Raw genomic sequence first — 26,250 nt, forward strand, 5'->3', positions numbered from 1 at the left:
ATTCTGAGCTGAAACCATCAGGTCCTGGGCAGTTTTTGGTTGGGAGACTTTTTTTTTTTGAGTTATTTTTTCCTTTATTTATAAAGAACACAAACAAAAATGCCAGCACACACCCAAGTGTCCATTAACAACAACAACAGAACTAACAACAACAAAATGGCAGCCCCAGTCAACAGCCACCTGTGGCCCATGCTGAGGAACCCTGGGAACGCTGCCTGCACAGGACATCTCACTGAGAACACAGGAAACAACCCTTGATCTGGAGAACACGAGCTCCCACGAGGCAGAAAGTGACGAGTTAGTCTTCAGCATCATCAAACTGTCCTGTTTCAAAGACCATCTTAGAATAATGTGGTATCAGTGGAGGGGGGTGGTGCCAGCTGGGGTCATACATCATGTCTTCTTGCGGGGCACAGCACACCAAAGGTTTAATCTCTTGAAAAATGCTCCCCTGGATGTCATCGGCATCGTAAGGATTGCCTTGGTCTGCTTTCAGCTCCAAGTCCCAGTCCTCACTAAAGAGATCAGCAGCCTGTTTCATGGGCGGCCCTTCTGACAGCTCCCAGGCGTACAGTTCCCCATCGGCTTCCTTCTCCTCCGCAAAGCCATCCTCTTCCACACCTGGGCCCTCAGCATGGTCAAGGCTGCCATTAGGGATGCTCTGGGCTCCTCTGGCTAAGGATTAAAAAATGTAAGCCCTTCAAGGACTATAACCTGGACTTGGAACTGAAACAATTTTCTACCTACATATTCTGTGTGCTTTTCAGTGCCTCGAGTTATTCCTCCCAGTAAAATGAGGTGGTCTGAATCCATACAATGTCGAGTACTTCCTTGAAGCCTCCAAATGAAGGGTTCCACCGAAACACTGGGCAGAGAAGATAACTCACTGGCAGAGAGGACTGGCTAGTCGATCCATGGCCATCTCAGTCTCTGTCTCCTCACCAGAGAGGTCAGCTGCGGCAAAGCCAGCCTCCATGCTGGGGGCCTCCCGCGCACTGGGCTCTCCGGATCCCTGACCGGGGGCCGCCTGAGGGTCCATGCCCCGCCGTCCACAGCCAGGCTCCCGGGACGCTCCGGCATGTGACAGCCGACCGTTGGGAGACTTTTGATTACTGCTTTTATTTCTTCAGCAGTTATAGGTCTGTTTAATTTGTTTAACTGATCTTGATTTAATTTTGGTAAGTGATATTTATCCAGAAAATTGTCCATTTCCTTTAAGTTTTCCAATTTTGTGGAGTACAGGTTTTCAAAATGTGACCTGATGAGTCTATGTATTTCCTCCATGTCTGTTGTTATGTTCCCCTTTTCATTTCTGATTTTGTTAATTTGAATATTCTCTCTCTGCCTTTTGGTTAGTTTGGATAAAGGTTTGTCTATTTTGTTTATTTTCTCGAAGAATCAACTCTTTGTCTCATTGACTCTTTGTATTGTTTTGTTTCTATTTTGTTGATTTCAGGTCTTAATTTGATTATTGCCTGCTCTAGTTCTCCTGTGCTTGTTTGCTGGCTCAGTCCTGCCTCCTCAAATGTCCCTGGTCGGTCTGGATCCACTCTGCTCTTGTGGAGCAAGCCCTCTCAGGCCTGCTCCAGCCTAGATCGCTGGCTCACTCCCACTCCCATGGAGTTAACCGCTTCAGGCCTGTTCTGGCCTAGGTCACTGTCCCAGGCCTGCTCTGGCCCAGGTCACTGGCTCAGTCCTGCTCTTGTTGAGTTTGCTGCCTTGGGCCTGCTATGCCACTGGTTTAGTCCTGTTCCTGTGATATTTGTTAACTCAAGCCTGCTTTGGCCCAGGACCCTGGCTCAGTCTTGTTCCTGTGGAAATTGGCCATCTAAGCATGACTAGAGAACTTTGCCAAGGCAGGATAGGAGAGACCTTCAAAGATTCATGCTTCATGAAAAAGTCTGTCAGATATTCTAGGCCTGTAGAAGATGGATGCCCCAATGTTACAGAGGAACCTTGGGCTGACTGTCCAGGCAGGTGTTGAAGCCCACAAGACTCTACAGTAAAAGCACAGGTGACAGATTCATAAAGGCAGACCCACAAGTGAACAACTTATGAGGCACCTGTTTTGCAGAGCTGCGGGAACACTTGTCTTTTGAAAAAGTCAATGGCGGATCTGTAAAACCTTGTAAAATCTTGATTTTTTCCCTTCAAAACAGGATTCATTTCCAAAACACCTCAGCAATGTGACTTCTACATGGGCAATGGAATGACCTTGCTCCATTCCTCTATACCAGGAGGCCTTGGAGCCATGGCATTCACTCTTTGTTCTAACAGTCAAATTTACTTAGAGTCAGTCCCACAGAATTACCTGCTAACAGAATACATAGAAATTTCTACAAAAGTCAGGCACTGATCAGGAAGGCAGCATTCCCCACCTTTGTTAACAAACAAAGCTGGGCATCCCCAAAGCTTGTTATCACAAAAGAGACTGGATGAGGAGAATGGGTGAGTCCAGGACTCAGGGATATTTAGTAACTTTTTCTAATGGTTTGGGATGTCAGGAATTTCCCTTTGAATGCTGGCTCGCTTCTGGGTTGGGCCATCTGTTCTGGAGTACTGTCTTGTCAGGTTCTACCTGCCATTTTTGTGATTTTGATATGCATATTATCATTGTCCTTGCCTATGGAATTTCCCAACTATGTCTGTAAAAACTAGAAACCTCATGGAGATTCTTCTCCTTGCTACTTTGTCTTTTCCTTACTTTCCTTCTTTCTTCCCCTTCTTCTTAGTCTCCCCCGCATTTTTCTTCTCCATGCCCTTTCACTTCACTTTCTCCTCTTGCACAAAAAATAAAGAACACTCAGAAGTAATGTATTTTATTGTTTAACCGCCAGATCCTCACCTGCCATAATCATCTAATTCTGAGCCGAGAGAACACTGAGGCTGGTACTCAAGGCCCTGATAGGCAGGCAGACGTCTCTGTTGTTTCTTAGTTTGGGAAGCTACTTGTTTTCTATTTCCTGCTTATTCAGGTAATATTGTATCCTTTTGGGGTCTCTGGTGGAGTTGAAGACAAGATAGTTACAGTTTTCTTTGTTACCAAATTAAAAAAAAACTCACAAAAAGGTATAAAATATATAAAGTTGAAAGACAAAAAAAAGCTTAAATTGGTTGTCAAAAAATGTTTTGTGATCTAAAAGGATAGTTTTAAGATGGTAATACAAGTTGTGATAAAATGGTTTAGGTATAAAACTTTCATCAAAATAAGATAGATAAAAGAGTATTTTCTCTGAATATGCCAAATAGAACCGTAAATTTGTATTTGTAATACATTTTAAATGCAATTCTTACCTGATTTTTGTTCTTATTGTTTATAGTTTTATTGTGTTAGACTTAAAATCTTTCCTTTTTATTTATACAAAAAAGGGGAAGTGTTGTGGAATATTCCTTTACACTATGCAAATATGTGTTACTATGTTTGGTTTAATAAAAAGCTGAATGGCCATTAGCTAGGCAGGAAAAGGTTAGGTGGGACTTCTGGAGAGAGAGAACTCTAAGAAGCAGACTCTTCAGCTGGACACAGAAAGCAAGACATGCAGAAGAAGAGGCAAAAGTCATAAGACAGCACATAGATGAATAGAAATGGATTAAGTTAACTTGTAAGAGCTAGTTAGAAATAAGCCTGAGCTAAGGCCAAGCTTTCATAATTAATAATATGTCTCCTTGTCATTTTTTGTGAGCTGGCAGCTCAAAGAAAGTTTCCTCAGGCTACAGTGACAGATGGTTACACAAAAGTCTTTCAAGTCACATGTTTGCTTTCTTGCCTGTGAGGTAGAAAGTCCTAGATCAGGGCAGTTTCCTTCTGTGGCCTGACTTGTGTCCTCACATGGTTTGTTTGCATGTGACTCTTCTTATAATGCACAACATCTTATTTTAGAGCCATGGTAATGAATGAACATATTTTCTGATATCTTGTTCCAGACACACTCACATTCTGACAGATAGGAGACTGAGACTTCTACACATGAACTTGAATAGGATACAATGTATAGCATGATGCTTCAGGACTACAGAGTTGTAGCATGAATTCTAATTGGTCTTAATAACAAAAACTCAGAGTCACTTATCAGGGAGTGAAAGCTGAAGGACCAGAGAGGCAGAGCAACCAGCCTCTGGAGTTTTTCCTCTACCAATACTCAAACCAAAGGGGTGATTCTGTCCTCAGAGTGCATGCTCAGAATGACTGCCTCAATCTGACTGCAATGGGCTCATGTCTCCTCCCACTTTACATTCCTCTCTCTGCCCAGTCATTTCTCTTCTTGTCTCCACCTCCTTAGCTCTGGGATTAAAGGTGTGTGCCACTACTGCCTGGTCCCTATGGCTAACTAGTGTGGCTAACTCTGCACTCTGATCTTCAGTCAAGCTTTATTTCTTAGATCATAAACAAAATATCACCACACAGAATGATCTTGCCCCTTCCTCAAATAGGAAGTAAGGAGCCCATCCCACAATAGCAGCCTCTGCATCTGGACTTCCTTCTTGTGAGTCCTCAAAAGATATGGCTCCAGGGTCATGTGGACTACCAGAAGGATCCTACTGGTGGTGGCATGACTCAGAGTAAAAACCGAAAACAAGCAGAATGACCCCTGGGACCCACCCCTGATTCTATAGAGAACATTGTCCTTTATCATCCACTGGAGTCTCCTCAGACTGAGGGCTGGGAATTCTAGCCCCTCTGATATATGAATCTTGGAATGGATACAAAAACAGAGGGACTCCTGTCCCAAAGCTCAGATTCCCCCTGACTTCCTGATACTGTCACCTAACCTGGCAGTCTGTCAGGTCCTGTTCTGTGTGATCCAGGCTTGGGAAGTCTCAGTAAGTAGATTGGGAAGCTGTCACGTGGGACTGTCACGTGGGATGGTCTCATGAGACCATCAGAGTCCTGATCCATTATCCCTACTCATTCCCAAGAACTTAGCAGCTAGCTACACAGGGTGATAGCATTTCCCACAAGTTCTGGCATTAATCCCCTACCAACAGCCTGTGGTTAGCCAGACAGAGCTCACTAGCTGGATAAGGACTTTAGAGCAGGATGAAGCCACAGTCAGAGAACTAAGAACTGAGGGTCTGACTTCCTCCCTGAGTGTGTCCCCCATGAAGCCCCATGAGGAAAGTGGAAGTGCTTGCTCTCCACGGTCCTCAAAGCTTGTGAAGTCGGAGGACAACATCCCCAGTCCTTCCTCTGGTGCCTTCTTCTTTTTGTTTGAGACAGGGTTGCTCTTTGACTTGGTATTTTATCAAGCAGCCTAGACTGGCTGACTAGGGAGCTCTAGGGACCCACCTGTCTCCACCTCCTTTCTTGCCATCTCTGGGCTTACAAGAACAAGACATGGCACCAGCATTTGCCAAGGGCTTGGAAGATCCAACTCATACTTGTGATGCATCTGACTGCCAGGGCCATCTCCCAAGCCCTGATGAATTTCGCAGGTGGTGTGACAGGCATAGTAGCTGTCTATTACTGCAGTAACTTACATTACACTGTTAACTATTTTACTGACAAGAAAATAAGACCTCAGCTTGTCAGTATGGGTGGGGAGTTCCTTCTCTCTTGCCAGTTGCTGCCAGTCCTCACTCTTGGGCTTTCAGTGGGGCATCTTCTTAGTCCTGTGACACCAAAGCCTGGGAACTCTTAACCCTCAAGGACCCATTTCAAGTTGCTCAGACCTCCTTTGTCTGGATAAGGACCTTCAGCTGTGCTGTGCTGTGGCCCCTGCTGCTGCCCCTGCTATAGGCGGGTGAGTAGAGACTGGGACACGGCTGCCCATACAGGACCAAGATATCTCACTTCTTTGCAGTGCCCCTGTTTGAAATCTGGGATCATCTGGCAGTGCCCAAGTGTGTGACAGTTCTAGAAGTGCATAAGAGCATATACCATCCCTACTCTTAATCTTCAGCTCACCCTGTCTCAGCTACTGGATTCAGGAAGAGACCAGTACATATCTCAACTCTTTAGGGGTCATAAGTGACTCCAACTAACCAGTGATGAAGGCAGCCCAGGCCCAATTCCATCTCTTTGGGAAACTCACAAAAACATCACCATGGCCTGCTCATCACAGATGCCAAGAAAAGTAACACAGGAGTGTACTTCTTCGGGTACTTCTTCAGTGTGGAGGGGGTCATCCTGGGAAATACGGTTTTATAACAAGCCAGCAGTCAAGGTTTTCTAGGAATGGCCGAAGTGATTCCCTTTCTGAAGGGATCCTGTGAACCAGATACTGAGGCTTGTCAAGGGCACATGCTGTCTTGAGACAGAATTTGCTGTCTAGGGGCACATTTAGGGGCCTCCACCTGTGTCTGTTCTCCCCAGCTCTGACAAAGACCCCTGACATCCATATCTCGGGGAGTCTAGAGCTTCGTTGTTGTTGTAACCTGACTGCTCCATATCCAGGACCTATTATTGGGAGACACCTCCCATCTTGCCTGAATGTCAACTACTTTCACCTCATTAGGCCCCAGGACCATTCTTTCATTAGTGACGACCCTCACACCAAGGCCCCAAGACCATGACACCAACCTCACGTGTCAGGTGACCTCCCAGGAGCTGGTGTGACTGAGGGGAGGGCCATCCAGCTGAATGACACCTGTGGGTACAGTCAGAACACCTTATCCTCAAGGCCAGGAGGGGACTGGAAGGCAGTCCCAGAGGACCATGATGGCTTAGTCTTGGGAACCTGAGAGACTGATATATAAGATGGCATCAGAGAGTGCCTACCTCACCTTCACCCCAAGTGAGAAGGGAGATCCTCTTCTTTTTCCCCACATGCCATTGAAAACCACCAAGTGGTCCTCGAGGAAGCTGTCCCAGGTGAATCATTTCCCTCCCTGGAGCTGTTGCTGGAGACTCATCTGCACCAGACCTGGGTTTTCTGATTAAAATATGGCACATACACAAGGAACAGCCAATCAGGTCTCTCTCACAGTGCTCTCTGATACTTTGTGAAGATATTCATGAAAGGCTAGCAGCTTTTTCCTTTTCATCTATACCAGTTTGTTCTCTCTCCATCACAGAATATTTGGGGGTAATTTTAAGGACTATTTAGTGTTTTGAGCATATCAAGTTTCATAGGTAATATGAGTGACAAACATGGATACTGTCTACACAGCTTATGTGCTCACAAGGACACAGCCCTTTGTGTTGAAATGATCACCCATCAGGCAGTCCATTGTCACAAAGAATGAACTGTGATAGATACGTAACTGTTACTTGGCAGAAATCACCCTTGGAATTGTGTGTCCCATTCCTTTGACACACATTCTCCTTGGTCCGCTCCTGCCCTGATGGAGCACCCTGATGGATCTTCTTTTACATGCTTGATGTACTCGGAAGTCTCCTGAGTTGTTTCTGAAGGATCTTGTAAAGAAGGACCAGAGTCCCCTGATGGAGGAAAGTCATTTGGTTAATTAATAAAGAAACTGCTTGGCCCTGATAGGTTAGAACATAGGCGGGTGGAGTAAACAGAACAGAATGCTGGGAGGAAGAGGAAGTGAGGTAAGACGCCTCAGAAAGATGCCATGCTTCTGCTCTCCAGGGCAGACGCGATGAAGCAAGTCGCCAGATCAGACATGCTGAATCTTTCCCGGTAAGACTGGTGCTACACAGTTTATTAGAGATGGGTTGAACGGGATATGAGAATTAGCCAGTAAGGGCTAGAGCTAATGGCCAAGCAGTGTTTAAAAGAATACAGTTTGTGTGTTGCTATTTTGGGGCATAAGCTAGCCAGGTGACCAGGAGCTGGGGCGGCAGGAACACAGCCCGCAGCTCCTACAACAGAATGACGCCCAATGTGGGGCTTGAACCCATGGCCCTGAGATTAAGAGTCTCATGCTCTACCGACTGAGCTAGAAATGTGGGCTGTGTAGCTCATCAGAGGCTTAGTCAGCCCCTACACTTCAGAAGAGGAGAGAATGATGAAATCAGAAGGTTCAGATTTAGACCTGTGTCCTTCGATCAGACAACATAAAGAACATGACTGACACCTAAGCTGTCAAAGGAATGGGGGTTACAGATGATCAGTGAGTGACGGATGGATGCCGGATGCAAACACTGATTTTCTAGGTAAGCAAATGGTTGGCAGTGAGCCCGACTAACCATCTCACACACAGGTAACCACATGACTAACAAGAGAATAACTTATAGATGGGTAGACTAGCTCACCAGTACACTAGGTTAGTGAAAGCAAGTGATCCATTAACAACACAGTCAATGGATTCACTGATTTACAAAGGTACACGTTTTTGGCTCATAAAGGCCCAGACTTGAGCATTAACCAAGACAGGGCTTGGAGACCATATTGTAAACTAATTATCAATTAACTGACTGTGGCTAAACAGTTGGCTGAGGTGTTGGTGACAAGTTGATGGTGACAGACTGACTGGTGCCTGAGAGAATCCCATTGGGTCAGGTGACTAAAAAACTGAGGATTTATTAGATAACTAGGTTAATGAGGGGCGACTGGGGCATAACAAAATGAACATGTGTTGAGGGGTGCCATGAGGATTCAAGACTGTCAAGGTGACAGATGGACCAGGTGGCTGAGAAGTGACAGGAGCTGAACAGACGACAGTGGAGGATCGTTTCCAGCTGGAAATACTGGGATACTGAAACAAGGGAGTTTCACGTGTGCTGAGGTCCGGGGTTCAGTCCCTACTAGGGCTCTCACAGAACATTGTTAGATTCAGGTCATGACCAACCTGCAAATCCAGGAAAGGGGAAGGGAGCACAGAGTAGGGAACCTGGATCTCCACAGGGACCTTCTCAAATTCCTGAGCCAATCATTCATTACAGTCAGCAACTACAAAAGACCAACACAGAGCATCCAGTCAGGCGATGGAACAAGTGCATCTCAAAGCTGATTCATAGGCACCGTAGCCATTCCGAAGCTGAGAGTTCATGCCCCTTTCCTGTTTGATCAAACCTTATTTTTCTTAACACAGAATGAATCCACAGCCTCTAATTTCCTCTAGAAACAAAAGCAAAACTTTGTCTTCAAAGTACATATCTTTTTACTTGAGTTTTGAAGTCAAGGCATTTTCAAAATATATATGTTGGGTTAACCCAGCAGCATTTATAATCAGATATCTTTTAGCAGCAGTTGCTCCTTCCGCAGCAGTCAAACAATTCAAAGACAACACAATAACATACACTATCCAGATTCTCTGTATATTTTCCATCTTTACATGGCTTCATTTTACTCTATTTCTTTTATTTTTTAATTTTTGGTTTTTCGAGACAGGGTTTCTCTGTGTATTTTTGACTGTCCTGGAACTCACTCTGTAGACCAGACTGGCCTCAAACTCACAGAGATCCACCTTCCTCTACTTCTCAAGTGCTGGGTTTAAAGGTGTGCACCACCACATCCAACTACTCTATTTCTTTTTAAAGGACTTTCTCTATTCTTTTTTCTCTCCCAAGCCTATGTATATTTTTAAACACACTGTAAGCCATTTAGATTTTTTTCATCTGAATTTATCTTTGCTGTATATCTCTATCTTTTTCTGGCCACATGAGTCTTTAATCTGCTAAGCAGTATGACTAGGATTAAAGCTGTGGCTTTGGTGACTGACTCCACCCCATTTTTTAGTTTTCTGAGAGTTGAGGTTCATGGCAGAGGTACTGGTGGGAGCCACATTTATTGTCACAACTGTTTGGAGTTTCTAGGTCCATGCCACCAGCAAGAAGCCTGATGCTGGCTGCTCATGAACACCATTTGAGTGTTTGGTGGCAGAACCTCTTAAAAGAGCTGTGAAGTTTTGCCACTAATACTAAATCAGGAAGCCTCTCTTAGAGGAGCCATGCCTCTGCCTGCCACCAACAACCAGAACCCATGAGAAAAGACGGTTATCAAGAAGCTGCACTTGACTCTGTTCTTGACTGTCTAGACTCCTGTTTTTTTAGTTATTAGATTTTTTAAAAATACCAATCCAAGTTCCCACTCTCTCCCCTCCTCCCATTCCCTCCACACACCCTACCACCCCACCCCCATCTAATCCTAAGAGAGGGTAAGGCACAGTGCTTTGTAGAAGGTCCAAGGCCCTCCCTACTATATCTAGACTAAACAAGGTATCCATCCAAAGAGAATAGGTTCCCAAAAAGCCAGCACATGTAGTAGAGATAAATCCTGGTGCCACTTGCCAGTGGTCTCTCTTTAAAGCTTTCTCAGGCTCTATGTGGATATTCTTGACCCATGTTGGCTTCCATTTGTAAATGAAAGCTTCTGTCCCGCCTGATTCCAGAGCCTTTCACTCCCAAATAAACACAGAGGCTTATATTGCTTATAAACTGTTTGGCCTATCGTTCAGGCATATTACTAACTAGCTCTTACAGCTTAAATTAACCCATAATTCTTATCTATGTTTAGCCTTGTGGCTTGGTACATTTTCTCTGTAAGGTATTCTTATTTTGTTTCCTCTGTTTCTGGATGGTGACCAATCCTCTGCCTTTCCTCTTTCCAGAATTGTTTTAATCTGGTACCCCCTATACTTCCTGTCTGGCTACTGGTCAAACTGGTCAGAGTTTTATTAAACTGACACAAATGACAGATCTTTACAGCAAATAAGAGCATTATTCCATAGCAGCTTTCAAATAACCAGCTTTAATTTACCTTCCAGGAAATGTGTGTGTGTGTGTGTGTGTGTGTGTGTGTATCCCTAAGGCTGTGTAAGAGATGATTAGACTCCTTTGTAAATGTTAGATTTAAGGAAATTGATGGAAGCAATAGTCTCATATGTCATATATTCATCTTTTGTGAAGCAGATGTTAAACTAGTAGTCAACTTATAATAGAATTTATCCCTCAAGACTGGAGAGACTTGGTTACAGTAGATTTGGAGCCTGGTCCTCAATTACAGGGGAAGACCTTGTGGAAAGAAGAGGCTAAGACCATTGAGCAATGAAGCAGAACTAGGGGTATAAAAATAACCCAAGACCAGCCAACTTTGTGGAATCTCTATATATTGATTACACCCTGACTTTATGCTGTGCAGCAGCTCTGAATGCTGGTACAGAATTGAAGAAGTAGGAAAAAATTTGTGTGTCATTTACCACAGTGGTACAGGACCCCAAAAAACCTCCACTGACTTCTTACAAAGGTTGACTTCAGCAGTAAAGAGAATGATACTAAATTCAGAAGAAAGACAAAAAATAATTGAATTTTTGGCTTTTGAAAATGTTAATGCATGATGCAAAAGGGAAATTAGACCATTAAAGACCTTTGGTGGAATGAATCTGAGAGACACTCTATATTGAATCTAATGACCATGATGATGCTTGGATAGGAGAGGTGATTTTCATAGGTTTGAAGAAAAATCAAAATATCAAGTATTTCCGTTACAGTAAACAAGGTCACCTAAAAAGGGATTGTAAACAGAGCATTCTTAGAAACAATGCTCTTTCTAAGCATAATCCAAACAGAACACCCCTTCCTCCTGGAAGGAAGGTGTGGCAGAAGGTGTGACAAAGGCAGGCATTGGACTAATGAATGTACATCAACAAGGGGTAGTCAAGGTAACCCTTTGTCATTGCGAATGCCTTGAGGGGCTTCTCACTGGCCCCATATCAAATTTGGTTCCGTTATTTTCTGTCACTGTGGAGGAGACTCCTTCCTAAAGAATCTAGTAACTATTTTAAGAAAGCATAGTGTTCTAGATGATAGAACAGCTTTAGAACATAAAACAAAAATCTCAGGAATAAAACATAAATCAAAACTGGTAGATATTAGAACTGAACAAGAGAGACCTCTTAATTAGAAGAGGTGATAGTTCATCAAACAACATGAAGAGTCAATATAAACTAACTCACACAACTAATAAATGCTTTTCATTTGATCAGATACAACTTGCCAATAGGGAACTTCCCCAAAATTAGGGTTGTGGAAGAGTTTTATTTTTGTCTTTTCAGGAGACATTTAGCTAAGAAATCTGAAGATCACTGAACAAATGAGACATCTGAAGGAAAGGAAAAATCATCTAGGAAAAATGTCCCAAGAAAAGAAGGAAATTGGCCTATTGATATACCACATCTCCAACAGAATAAATTTCATAATTCTTCACAAATGTTTGTTTCTGCTACATCTCCTAGGACTTGACAACTAACCCACATTTTTCCCTAAAGATGCCGTCACCCCCAGCCATCAGAAAGTAAATTTAAGATCATTATGCCCACATTCCCAAAAAGTGGGGTAGGTGGGTTGGTCATTCATTGAGTTATGGATATTTGTCATTGTTTGGGGTATTGGTTACAAGTTGTTGTTGGTAATGGTCAGGTAAAAAATTGAACAACTTATACTATATTTGGAATTTTTGTTTTGAAAAGAAAAAAAGGGAATGTAGAAATAAGATAAGGGTAGATTATGGAATATATCTTTTAACCAAAAAGCAACTAATAGTCTTAAATATTTTACATTGATATGGATTTTTTATATAGATACAAATTTTGAGATTATTTTTGTTAGAACATACTGTACATGTTTCTAATCTTGTTCAAGGTATTATACCTATACAACTCATTTAAAATATAATGCAAATTTCGAGTTCTTGAAAATTATTATTACCAACTACTTAGAATAATAAGGAATGCAGGTTAAAAGTTGGTCACATATTAAATAGAACTTGTAGTCATATTGTTGTATGAGGCTGCTTGTTCATTTCCTGACTGTCCTGACTTGAAATAATCACACAGAAACTATATCATTTAAAACACTGCTTGGCCAATCACTTAAGCATATTGCAAGCTACTTCTTATATCTATTGCTGTGATAAAACAACATGATGAAAAGCAACCAGAAGAAGAATGGTGTTTTTTGTAGCATAAAACTCTCAGGTCACTGTGATCCAGGCAACTGGTCCTATATAAGAAGGTAGGCTGAGCTAGCCAGGAGGTACAAGATGTTAAGCAAAACTCCTGCATGGCTTTTGCATCAGTTCCTGCCTCCAGGTTCCTGCCTAGAATTCTTGCCCCAATACCCCTGGATGATGGACTATAAGCATTAAGATGAATTAAATCCTTTCCTCTCCAAGTTCATGGTGTTTTATCACACCCATAGAAACCCTAGGACAGAAATTGGTACCAGATCTCTCTTCCTGGTGCCTGCACGTGGTGATTCCCCTGCAGACTTTACAGCAGGCATAAAAAAAAAAAATTCATGGGCTGGAGAGATGGCTCAGTGGTTAAGAGCACTGGCAGCTCTTCCAGAGGTCCTGAGTTCAATTCCCAGCAACCACATGGTGGCTCACAACCATTTGTAATGAGATCCGGTGCCCTCTTCTGGCATGCTGGCATACATGGAGGCAGAATGTTGTATACATAATAAATAAATAAATCTTTAAAAGAAAAAAAATAATTCATGAAGAGACAAGAATGATAATTGGCTAAACCCAATTTTTTTGGTAACTGGTACTGGACCAAGACTTTTAGAGTCTTGCCCAGATTACTTTACTTTAGTCATATTTAAGCACAGTATAATTTTGGAAAAATATTTAGAATACAATTAATTCTACCCCAAGTGCACAATAATTTAAGACATGTTTACATTGAGCATTTTTACAAAGTACATCCAGCTTTTTTTTTTTCCTACAAGAATGGATACTGTTGACTCAGAGACAGTGCCCAAGATTTAGGGTCTAGGGAACTTGACCGAGACAAACACAACGCCTGTGGGTGTCAGGATTGGCCTGGGTCTAAGATGGCACAGAAGTCACTTAGGCTGTTGTGAGCCATGTGCCATTACTCATAGGAGTAGGTTTTAGGGTCAGAATACAATGCTCAAGCTTTAGGGGGAAAAACCTCAGATAACTAAAACTGTGATATGGGCAGAGCCTGTCTCACCGGACAACCAGACCGCAGAGGATCACCAGGCTGTGAAACTGCATAAGTGCCGGCATTCTAGGAAGAGCAGCTCTGCATCTCGTTCCACTGGAGAGGCAAGCTGTGTGTTTAACATTCCTGGCTCCTCCAGTGCTAATCTGTGTGCGTAGTGCCTTTCTGCCCTCTGCACCTGTGGATCCAGTTGGACAACTCTCCAACACTGTGTCTGCTATGTGCTGCCATGCTTCTCACCATGACGACAACGGATTAGACTGCTCTCCTTGGTAAGAGTTACCATGGTCATGGTGTTTTTAAAACAACTATAGAAAGCCTAACGGAGACAGAAGTTGATGTGATACCAGGGACTAGAGTGATAGTCCTGGCCATGCTTTCATCTGGAGGAACACGAAACCCACCGAGACTTTGGCCTAGAAAAGCAATTAGAAGTTTTAAGCAGGGCATAATGGGCCATACTAGTACAAGCAAGGAAGACAGTGATGCTGAGGGCTATTTGAACTGTGGGTGTCTTTCCTAAAAGGTTTCAGAGGAGAAGAATATTTGTATGTGGCCCAGAGACTGTTCTTGTGATATTTTCACAAAATGTAGCTGTTTTTTACCCTTTTTCAAAAAGTCTGCCTAATGCTAAACTGAAGAATTTTGGGTTAATTGCGTTGGCAGAGAAGAGTTCCAGACAGGCTAGTGTGCCCTGTGTCCTGTGGTTCTTAGCGGCTGGTCTTACGCAGAACTATAATGAAAAAGAGCAAACTGAGCAAATAAAAACGTAAAATATACAGTTTAAGGAGAAAAGGGACACAGGAAGTACACCCGGTTAAAGAAAAGCCTGATGATAATGGGATAAAGGGAGTGGAGACCTCAGAGCAAGACCCCACCTAGCGAAGCTTCCAACTTGTGAAGAGGAATTTTTAAAAAGTGAAAAAAGTATTAAAGAAAAGCTTAGGGTGAGGTGGTACATGCCTTTAATCCCAATACTCAGAAGGCAGAGGCTGGCAGATCTCTGACTCCAGGCCAGACTGGTCTTCAGAGTGAGCAAAAGTTCAGGTAGGAAACCGTGAAAAACAGAAACCTGGTGAGCATGCCTCAGAATGAGGGGCCAGTGTTCGTCCCAGCAAGCAGCAGACTCTAGGCTGGCTAATAATCTCTGAAACCTCTTGAGCCAGGCCATCACAATCTACATTGCTCTCAGCACCACTGTTGTCCTTATCCCTAACAGTATGGCCCATTGAGCCCTGCTTAAAGTGTTCAAAGCTTTTCTAGTCCAAAGTCCACACGAACAAGCAGCAAGGCCAGGCTGCCATACTGTTACCTGATTCCTGGAACCAACTTTTGTCTTAACTTGTGTTCTATTGGTACTAAGAGATGCTGTGACCATGGCAGTTCTTGTAAAAGAAAGCATTTTATTGGGGCTTGCTTACTGTTTCAGAGGTTTAGTCCATTTTCATCATGGTGGGAAACACTGCAGCATGCAGGCAGATATGGTGCTGGAGGAGTAGCTGAGAGTTCTACAAACAGATCCATAGGAAGCAGGAAGAGAACGTTACAGTAGGCCTAGCTTGAGCTTTTGAAACTGCAAAGTCCACACACACACACACACACACACACACACACACACACACACACCCGGGCCCCAGTGACACATTTCTTCCAACAAGGCCATTCTTCCTAATCTCTTGCAAGTAGTGACACTTCCTGATAACCAAGTATTCAAATGTATGAGCCTGTGGGGAGGGGGCACATTCTCATCCAAACCACCACTCTTACGGTGTTTTACCACAGAGACAGACACCCTAAGACAGTGACTAGAACTGCGCGGCTTGACGATGAGCTACGGACAAGGACCCTGCCTCTGAGACCCCGGATTCTCCCCCGTGTCTTCCTGGCTGTTGTGGCTCTTGCTGGTCTCTCATAAGCTGTTCTGTGTGGTCTACACCAGGGACACTTGGAGAAGGGAAGTAAATACATTAGGAAGTTCAGCCTGGGGCTGCATTTTATATAGCCATTGGTGTTTCGTTCCTCCCATTCTACCCACTCATTCCCGAGGGCCCACTTGCTAGCTGCCATTTCCTCATTCCTTCTAGAACCTCTCAGTGGTTCCTATCAGTTTTCCAGCAAAGAGGAGCATCGGTCACACACTCACTCTTCGGTTCATTGATTTTTTTTCACACTTACTTCACCCTGAGACCCCCACCCCCACCGCAGCTTTATTCCTCAAGCTTCCTTTGCCAACCCCTGCAGTCCTGATTCTGCCAGACTGACCGCTGAGAGCGCCCAGAAGCTGTGGGTTGTCTGGCATCTAGTGCTCTGATGGGGATAGCGGAGTGGCAGGAAGCCGGAGGGGAGACAGGTGTAGGTGGTGGGCTTTTCTCAACCAGTGTGGCACCACCGCGCCCCATGTGCAAAGCACAGTGTTTCTGTTAGTTGGGAGCGTAGCCCCCGAACCCGAGGCCTGAGAGTTGTATTGGTCTGGACTCCAAATCCCAGCATGCCAGGTCCTGATCCCTCCCACAGGGTATTTAGGTGAACTCCGAAAAGAGGATCGTGAAGTCTCTTTTCCTTCCTCCTGGTGGTTGTAAGTTCCCGCCTTAGGTTAATATCCCATTAAACCTGGATATTTCTTAATTTGGCTTGTTTTGATTTCGTTTGATTGGGATTTTGCATCCAGAGAGCTCGCGTTAGGAAAAATCCCTAACAGTTTTATCTTCAAGTTCTGTGAAAACTCTGACTGTGTGGGTGGGAAGTTCCCACTCTGTGATCAGTTGTTCTCTGCCTGACTTCATCACTGGGCTTCCGGTGGGATTTCTTTTCAATCCTGTGACACAAAAGCCTGGTACTCTCACCCAGGATTTTGGAACCATGGGAGAGGGTTGAGGTGGGGAGAGAATGGGAGGGGAGCAGAAAAAATATATATAGCTCAATAAAAATCACTTTAAAAAAAAAAGCAAGACTGGCTGACAGGGAAAGGAGTGAGGAGGGTTGGAGTCAAAGTGTGTTTTGATGAGAATGGTCAAGAAAGGCCTTGTGGAGGAAACTCCAAATTGCCAGTGTCTCACAGTAGCTCCTGATTGGCTCAGAGCCACCACAAAGATGGGTGGGACATGAATGTTCAGTTCCCGATTGGCAGTGGTGATTTTGCCTCAACTTCCAGAGGCAAGTGCACAAAGCAAAGCTTTATAGCCTCACTTGTTGGTTGTGGCATAGAAGCGCAGCCACTCACTGGCTGCTGAGTAAGACGCTATTCATACTTTGTCAGGTTGTAGATAGCAGACAGACACACACGCACACGCACGCACACGCACACACCGTGTATGCGCTGCAGAGACTGTTACGTGGCTCTCCTGTGCTACTCTAGCGTGGCAGACAGACTATGACTGGCTGCCTGAGCCTATGGGAGGGTCCATGGGATTCTTGTGCGTCGAGATCCTCCACATTGGGTTTCCAGGGGCACGGAGTTCCTCCCTTAGTCACGCAGTCTTCAGACAGCGTATCCTTGGACGTCTCACGAGACAGCCACAGGGCGGTTAAGCCGCTCTGCAGCCTCAGCACCGAGGTAACGCAAGTTCCTTGTTTGTCCAAGGCCCGTTCCGATTTAGTCAATTTATGCTAGAAAGCCTGTCACTCCTCACTCACCCGATCAGCTTTTCGCCTCTCAGTCAGCTGTTCATCCTCCCCTAGTCAACCTGTTACCCTTCAAGTCCCTTGCTTGTTCCGGCTCTCACTTGTTCATCCTGCCACCCCTCAGTCACTTAATCTCCCCATCTCCCTCCAGTCTCTTTCACTGTGTCACCCATTTAACCTGAGAAGAAGCCAGTGGATCTCTGTTCTACTAATAGAACAAACAATAAGCACGGGAATTAATTATCAGGTTAGTGCCTGTGTGAGTTAGCCATTAGTAAACTCACCCTGTAAATCAGGTCATCCCATCATCCATCTCTGTCATAACAGACATAACATGACAGGTCCATCCTTAATTGGGCTCCCACCAATCTCTTGGTAAATTAATTCCAATCACCTGTAATCCTAGTTCTTGTGAGGTGGAGGCAGGAAAATCAGGATTTCAAGGTCATCCTCAGCTACACAGAAAGGCCAGCCTTGGCTATATAAAATTTTGTGTAAAACAAAACAAAATAAAATTTAACAGTTGGAAAATACTTGGCTGGTAAGAGGAAGATGGGGAGACAATCAGGTAAATGTAAGTGTGCTGAGGAAAAAGGATTTCATGAAGTCCCGAGAAAAAGACATGAAGTAAAATGAAGAGAAATGATGACCGAAGGAAAATCAAGAAGGCATCCATTAGTAACCGTCCCACCTACACTCCTTAAAGCCTGGCAGAGGAAAGCAAGATGAAATCAGAATTCTAAAGCTAGATTGATCAATAAATCTCACCTATGTGACATGAAGATGAGAACACAATTGGAGAATGGATGCTATTTGATCAGAGTTATTTGGTGATTTACTGACAAAGCTTGAGCCAGGACCCATCTTGACACCCAGAATGAGGTTTTAAGTTAGGAAAAAAGAAAAGAAAAGTTGACAAATTAAAACAAGGCTTGTGTTTGATGTGGAAGTAGAACACCTAGGACCGGTGAGCCCGGCAGAGTCATTCCTCTGTGAGGGGCATGAGCAATCATTTTCTGCTTGGCTTTCCTCGAATCCATCACTTGGGAGCCAGGGACTAGCCTGGTCTACACAGTCAGTCATAGCGGTCTTCCTCTTCCAGCCTCCATAGAACAGGATTACAGGTGTGAGCCACCGCATCTGGCTATGGATTTACTGGTTGATTTATTCGGGCTCTTTTCTGTACAGTGAAAGCAACACCAAAAGTCTAAACTCTACCCACTCCTCTGAATCTTGTCCCCATTTCTCACATTCCAACTCAAGTACATCATTCTTTCTCAATAACAATAGAGGCCTCTGTCCAGGTCACCTGTCCTGCAGTCATTCCCAATCCGGCCATTTCTTTAATGTCCCACTGGAAGAACCCCATGCATGCACACCTCTTGATCCCATCCCTCCATGGTTTACTTAATCAGGGTTTCTATTGCTGTGAAGACACACCATGACCATGGCAACTCTTATAAAGAAAGAACATTTAATTGGGTTGTCTTACATTTTTAGAGGTTTAGTCCATTATCATCATGATGCAACATGATGACATGCAGGCAGACATGGTGCTGGGGAAGGAGTGGAGAGTCCTACATCTTGACTTTCAGGCAACAGGAAGTGGTCTGAGACACTGAGCATGGCTTGAGCATATATGAGACCCCAAAGCCCACCTCCACAGTGACACACTTCCTCCAACAAGATCACACCTCCACCAACAAGGCCACACCTTTTAATAGTGCCACACCCTTTGGGGGCCATTTTCTTTCAAATCACCACAACCTGTTTTGCAAAGATGTTCCTGCTCGCCCACTTCCACATCTCCTTCCAGTTGCCATCACCTTCCTCCTCACAGCGAAGAGTATTGCATGCCTGGGAGTTCTTGCTCTTGCATATGGGCCTGCCGCCTCTACAGCGGGGTAAGTGGACAAGAAGCACTTCTAGAGCCACAGACAGCACTGTAAAGACAGAGGTCAGAGGTTGTAGAAGATTAATAATCATTGTCAATTGGACATCATCTGTCTAGGATCCCCCAGTGAGGGCTACGGTTATGACTCAGGGATGGAGCTCCTGCTAGAATCCCTAGATAAGGGGCTGGAAACATGGCTCGGCAGCAGATACCTCCCGAGAATCCCCCAGGGAGAGACTGGGGTGTGTCTCAGTGATAGAGCGTTGTCTAGCAGGTGGAAGACCTTGAGTTTCAGTCACAGTGTGAGAAAGAAAGAACAGAAGGCTGGGTCCTTGAGGAAGAATTAAAAGAAAAATCAGGTGACCTTGCTGACCCCTGACCCTCCCTCTCCACAGAAGCTGCCAGACTGCTCAACTCTTTCTGTGCTGTGGAGAAGACTTTGCGGTGCAGCTGCTCCTTTCGTGGGATCCCCACTCCCTCAGTGCAGTGGTGGATGGATGGTGTTCCTGTGGATGTGAACAGTGGGCATGGCCACCTCCAGGTCACCTCTGCCACACTTGGCCCCTGGGACAACAGCACCCTCAGCATGGCCAAAAACCCAGAAATGGGCACAGTCCTTCTTTGTGAGGGAAAGAACCAACATGGAACCCATGGTTTGAGCACTCTACTGATGTCAAGTGAGGGGGGGACTTGGAGGCTGGGTGAGGGCGGTGAACAGAGAGGGACTGGCCCTGAGGTCAGAAGAGGGACCACAGCCTGGAATCTGACTTAAGATTCCTGAGGGTGTACAAGATGACTCAAAATGGACAGGTGCTTGCTGCCAAGCCGAACACCTGAGTTCAATCCTCAGGCTCCACACGGTGGGAAGAGAAAACAGACTACTGCAGCTTGTCCTTTGACCTCTACGTGCACGCTGTGGCACATGCAACACCCCCTGCACATGTGGAAAAAATGCAATTTTAAAATATTTTTGCTTATAAAAACAAAGTCTTACTGAAATGCCTTCTACTTCTAGGAAGGGGCCCTTTGGCTCCCCAGGTCTTCCTGAAAGCATTGCTCCACGGTGTTGTTTATGCAGCCATGGCAACCACACTACTTTTCATCTGCCTCCTCCCCTTAATGTGAGTATTTCTGAGCCCATTTTATGCTATGTAACCAAACATCTGAAATGAGCTAATTTATGAAACACAGAGGTTTACTTAGCTCAGGTTGAGGAAGTACAAGAACATGGGGCGGGCATCTAGATCCAGCAAGGGCTATCATGCTATATCAATCACACAGTGAGATCCAGAGCAAGCACCTCTTCTCATAGTGAGATCCAGAGCAGGCACCGCTTCTCATAAAGTCACTAATGCCATCATAAAGACCTCACCTTCCAACCCCCTAATCCTATCTGGCAATGAGAAGAATGTAATTGAGACTGGGTAGCTGTCTATCAGGGGAAGAGGAAGAAGAGGAATAAAGTGGTACAGTATGGAGAGGAGCTGGAGTCAAAGGCAAACACAGGTTGAAAATATTGTACAGCATACAGAGAACCCTGGGTTCAAGCTCCAGTACTGCATAAACCAAGTGTTGTGGTGCATGCCCCTAATAATCCCAGCACTCAGGAGAAAGAGATAGGAAGATCAGAAGTTCAATGTCATCATCTTTCGTGTGGTGAGTTCAAGGTTGGCCAGGGCTGCCTGAAACTGTCTCAATAGGCAAGCAATCAAATAAATAAATAACGAAGCATTGCAAAGATGGCTCAGTAGTTAAAAGTATTGGCTACTCTTGCATAAGAGTAGGTTTAGTTCCTAACACCCACATGGTGGCTCACAACCCATAACTCCAGTTCCAGAGGATCTGCCACCCTCTACTGGCTTCCAAGGGCACACATGTGGTACACAGACATACATTCAGGCAAAACATCCATAAACACTAAATAAAAATAAACAAGCTTTTAAATTCATAACTCCCCCAGAAAACAAATAAATTAAATAAATAACGACCTCCACAGCTGGCCCATCTGAACCCCGCGGCCTGTTAAGCAGGGAGTCCTGATTACACAGGGTGTGTTACCAATTTACAGAGAAGTTAGGTGGCTTTCTCTAGACAGCACAGCAAGCAGGATCCTTTTGAGACTTCAGTCTTGAATGCTGAACAGAACCAGAGACCACGTTGGGAGGCATAGGCAAGAAATCAGAACTAATCAGAAACACATTTCCTTAGAATGAAACTTCTCAGGATGCAGAAGGCAAAGAAGTGTGCACAGATGAGAGCACAGCAGGACTCTGAGCCTGGACCAGAGGGAGACTCCATCGTGAAGCCCAAGGAACCTAGAACATCCAGAACCATGTCACCTGGGAAGCAGCTCTCAGTGAGTGCCCCTCGCGTCACAGGGAATCCGGTCTAGCAGGACAGCATTAGTGGGGAAGTTTGCGTGCTGCTTTGGAGAGAGTGCCCGGTCTGTAGCCTGCATAATACACAATTAGCTTGAGGGTTGTTTCATAGGTACTGAAGCTGAGGCCCCAGAGTCTCATGGAAAAGACTAAGAAACATAGTTTAAAGGATTATTAGAACCATCAACACACACACACACGCACACACACACACACAATATGAATCCCCATGGGAAGTGGGTTGATGTCCCCCTGGCAGTAGTGGCAACATCAGTGTGGAAACCACAGGTTTGGCCTCTGGTGTGCAGTAGGCAGCAGTCACTAGCAGCCTAAGGCCCAAGACACTGCCAAGTGCTTGGAGATTCAGTTCTGTGACCAAACACCTGACAGAAGCAACTTAAAGGAATTGATTTGACCTATGGTTCAAGGGATGTAGTCTCTAATGGTCAGTATTAGCTGTCAACTGGACAGGATCTAGAATTACCCATAAGATGGGCATTTGGACATGCCTGTGGGCTTGTCTTGATTGCGTGGATTGAGGTGGGAAGACCAGCCCATTGTGGGTGGCACCATTTCTGTCAGGGATCGTGAACTGTGTGAGTGGAGAAATTGAGCTGAACACTATCTGGCATGCACAAGTTCATTGTTCCCAGCTGTGGATGCGATGTAACCAGTTGCCTCATGTGCCTTCTGCCTTGAGCTCCCCATCTGGATGGACTGCGCCTTGAACTGTGAACCAAAATAAACTCTTTGTGGCTGGAGAGATGGCTCAGTGGTTAAGAGCAATTCCTGCTCTTTACACAAGCCCTGAGTCCTGTTCCAAGCACCCACCTCAGACATCTCACAACTGACTATAGTTCCAGCTCTAGAGGACCTCATGCTCTGGCCTCTGTGGGCACCTGCACACATGCTTACAAGTTCACATAGACACATAAATGAAAACACATGTTAGAAACAACATCAAGGGAAAAAAGAAGAAGCAGAGCGCTTAGGCAGGAAGCAAGGCCAGGCTATGACTCTCTAAGGTCCACCCACAGTCGGCCACCTGTGCCAGCCATTCATCCAGTCCCCCAAACAGTACTACCAGCAGGAGGGCAAGTGCTCAACACAGGACCCTGTGTTGTAATTTCACATCCAAACCATGACACCAGGTTGTTCCTTACTCCACCCCAAAGCCCACCACCCCAGGACATCTTGGCTGAAACAGGGCTGGAGATCTGGGAGTCTCCAGAACCATGGGGTTCCTGATGCTATTACTTACTTTTCTGTTGCTGTGTTAAAACACCAAGAGCTTGTTTGAGTTTACAGTTCCAAAGGTGGCGGCAGGCACTGGCATCAGGAGCAGGAAGCTGACAGCTCACACGTCCATATGCAAGCTAGAAGCCGAGCACAGGCAGTAGTAAGTGGGGTGAGACTATAAACACTGACAGCCCAGCCCTAGTGACACATCTCCTCCAGCAAGACTGGGCCCCACCCATGACACCCCAAACAGTGCCACCAACTGGGGACCAAGTGATTCATACCACCCCACCAGTTCCCTCCTAACAACCTGTGCGCAGGGCTAGTGTCCCTTTGTGGATAAGCTGTGTGTTCTACTTTGAATGTGAACCCCACTCTCAGTTCACGTAATTTGAACACTTGTTTCTCAGCTGGTGCTGCTGCTGTGGAATAGTGGAATATTATGGAATTCAGAGCTTGGCTGAAGGAAGTGGGGGTATGTGTAACGGGGCAGGGCTTAGGTTTCTATATACTGTCCTGTTTATGTCTGCTCTCTGCTTCCTCTGCCCTGGGCTAGGTGAGGTGCCAGGATTAGACCTAGCCCTTACCCTCAGAGAGGAACCACGCTGGCAGGGGTTAGGGTGACCCAGAGCATGGGGAAACATTTGCCTGAGGTCATCATGTACAGCATCCCAGGAATCTGGGAGCCCCTGGTCACACCAGGCAGGGTCAAAGGGAGAAGAGGTTTGTAGGCTCCAGTCATGGTACCTTGAGGAAAGTTAAGACAATATTTGATCCACATTTCCTTAGAGTTCCTCTTTGGGTGTGGCTACTTCACCTGTAAATCTGTTCCATTTTCTCTCTTTGCCCTGCCTTCTCACTGTCCAGGAAAAGGAAGCCAGCCTGAAGCCAGCGGAGCCTCTGGGGGAAACCACACCCCATCCAAAGCTCCCACTATTCCCAGAATTACAAAATCCCATGGAGACCCCAGAAACCCCAAGTCCATAATAATCTTGAAGTCCTGCAAATCTGAGCTCATGAAGACCTCTCAGCCTCTACAAAACCTGTGTACTCCACGCTGTGCAGACAACTACTGGGCCTGGGCTCAGGACTTTAAAAGGTCACCTGTATGACTGGTGTTGGTGATGGGAGTCACAAGACTATGCAGTCAATGCACAGCTGGCAGGCCACTAGACGGATCCACGGGAGTCTGATCTGGTGATGAACCCAGTGTGCAGAGCTTTGGGAACATTGTCTTTTGGAACTGTCAGTTCTGTAGAAATCTTGTGAAATCATGATGTTTCTCCCTTCCACTATATCCCAGCAGTGTATAAACCATTCTTGAAAAGTGAATTCTCCTGCACTGGCAACTGGATGATTTACCACACCAGTGAGCCCTGGTACGAAAGCATTCACTCAGCCAAATCTTTGTCCTCATAGTCAAATCTACATAAAGCTAGACTCCCACAATTATCCTTATTGCCAGGACTTCTTGACAGAAAGGAGCCCTGACAGGAGGCACTGAGCAGGAGGCATTACGTCTGTTCTTGCTGATAAACATGTCTAGGTGACCTGAATGCTCTAGCCGCAGACTCAGGAAGGTGTAATCCATTGCCTTTGCTCTAAGATAACAAGCTATTAATATTCTGTAGATACACTTTGGTTTCAATTAACACAAGATCATAGCCTAAGAGACTGTTTATGCCTTTACCCCTAGCTAGACAGGAAAAAGGCTTGAATCACTAAACCAGCCCCAGAGAAAGAAATTCCTTCTCACCTAGGTGCTGGCAGACATCCCTCTGGGGCTGGAAGCAAAATCTTCAAAGAAATTCCCTTTAACTCAGCTAGCTAGATGCTTATACAAATCAAGTACCTTTGCCTTCCTCCCATACTCCTGGGTTACTATGGTTACCAACACCAGGGAAGGAAGCAGAAGTGCTCAGAAAATGTAACAGCACTCTTGCGTTTTCTACAATTATTAATCACAAACTTCCAGCTTAACTAGTTAAAGTTAAGAAATATAGTTAGCACATGAAAACATCTTAGACTTTTGTATTGATTCTTAATTAATCCTCTCAGTATCTGCCGGGGAGCTTCAGAGCCATGCTCCTTCTGAGTCATGAGGTGCCTCCTTTACCTGTGTTTGTGATTCTGTAAAATGCATGCTTGTTACTGTCTGTGTGGGTCTATAAACTGGAAATCATGTGGGATGGGTCGAACCGTGAGGAAAACCCGAAGAGGAACAGTGAACAACAGCGAGGGGGGCACGGGAAGGGAAACATCAGAAGGACCTTGGAGAGAGCAGAGAAAGGAGAGAGGAGACATAATAATAATAATAAACATATGTGAGCTGTTTTGTGTTATTCACCCTCAGGTATCTTTCATCAGTTTCGGCTGCTATAGTGATCCTTCTGGACCCTGAGAGGGTTAGTGGGCTTACCCTCAACATCAATCTTGATAGTTTGGGTGAGCCAAAAGATACAAGTCTCACTCGAAAGCAGGGTCACAGGAGAGAAAAATGACTGCACACAGCCTGTGAAATAAGGGATTTTGATCCCTTTCTTCATAACCAGCTCCACAGACAGGCACACAGACAGACAGACACATGCACACACACACACTCTAATCCCAACTTAAGCGCCTAGCTTCAGACTTCAGTAGGCTCACACACTGTGTACCTGAGTGGAGACGGCACCGTGAAAAGTGGTACCCAGAGATACGGGTAGAGAATACATGCCATGATGAATTTGAGCTCGAAGATAAAACATTGGAAGGTTATGTCATGGCACCATATCCTTACCCTTAGAATGTTGATTCTTTAGGGACAGGAGTTTGCCTGTCTTGTTTCCTCCCTCACCAGTACTGGGAATGGTGCCTAAGATCTAAGATGCGTGTAGAGCTGTTTGTGAAATGCACAAACGAACGAATGAGTGAATCATGAGCTGTTGCAAAGTTTGAAGCCAAGAAGTAGACTGAACAGATCTATAGAGAAAGATTATTCTCCGAGTGAGAGAAATGCGTATATGGTATCTTTGGCGGGGGCAGAGGTAAGGCAGACGCAGTGAACCTGCTTGGGTAAACACTGCAGTATCTCTTGGTGTTTCATGACTTTCCTGGGAAGAAGAAGAAAAAAGTGTCCATCCCCAAAGAAGACCAAAGAAGATTCCTATGTCTAACCTGGCCAAATAGGTGAATTTGTTAGAGTTGCATGCTCCCCTGATAGGTAGCTGGCTGTCTTATCCATCCCAGCATCTCCTGCCTAGGCATGGTACCACCCTCGGTTGGCATGCTCCCCTGACATGTAGCTGGCTTTCTTATCCA

General features: G+C 45.1%; 2 protein-coding genes across 3 annotated transcripts; one reads left to right on the forward strand and one right to left on the reverse strand.

The window, feature by feature from the left end:
• Positions 1-298: 298 nt before the first annotated feature.
• Positions 299-1,039, reverse strand: LOC130865539 (coordinator of PRMT5 and differentiation stimulator-like). Of its 2 annotated transcripts, none has more exons than XM_057756646.1 (2): positions 901-1,039; positions 299-480 (listed from the first exon to the last, which is right to left on the reverse strand). In XM_057756646.1, exons 1-2 carry the CDS (start codon positions 1,037-1,039, stop codon positions 299-301), a joined length of 321 nt encoding a protein of 106 aa, XP_057612629.1. The 2 variants fall into 2 exon arrangements, with proteins under 2 accessions (XP_057612629.1, XP_057612628.1); XM_057756645.1 differs by having other exon boundaries at positions 299-671; positions 888-1,039.
• Positions 1,040-19,219: 18,180 nt separating this feature from the next.
• Positions 19,220-23,937, forward strand: Siglecl1 (SIGLEC family like 1). Its single transcript, XM_057756041.1, has 5 exons — positions 19,220-19,343; positions 19,729-20,010; positions 20,349-20,454; positions 21,542-21,689; positions 23,818-23,937. The coding sequence occupies exons 1-5, from the start codon at positions 19,220-19,222 to the stop codon at positions 23,935-23,937; spliced, it is 780 nt and encodes a 259-aa protein (XP_057612024.1).
• The last annotated feature ends 2,313 nt before the right edge of the window (positions 23,938-26,250 follow it).

This window comes from Chionomys nivalis, chromosome 23 (genome assembly GCF_950005125.1).
Source record: "Chionomys nivalis chromosome 23, mChiNiv1.1, whole genome shotgun sequence".
Lineage (NCBI taxonomy): Eukaryota > Metazoa > Chordata > Mammalia > Rodentia > Cricetidae > Chionomys > Chionomys nivalis.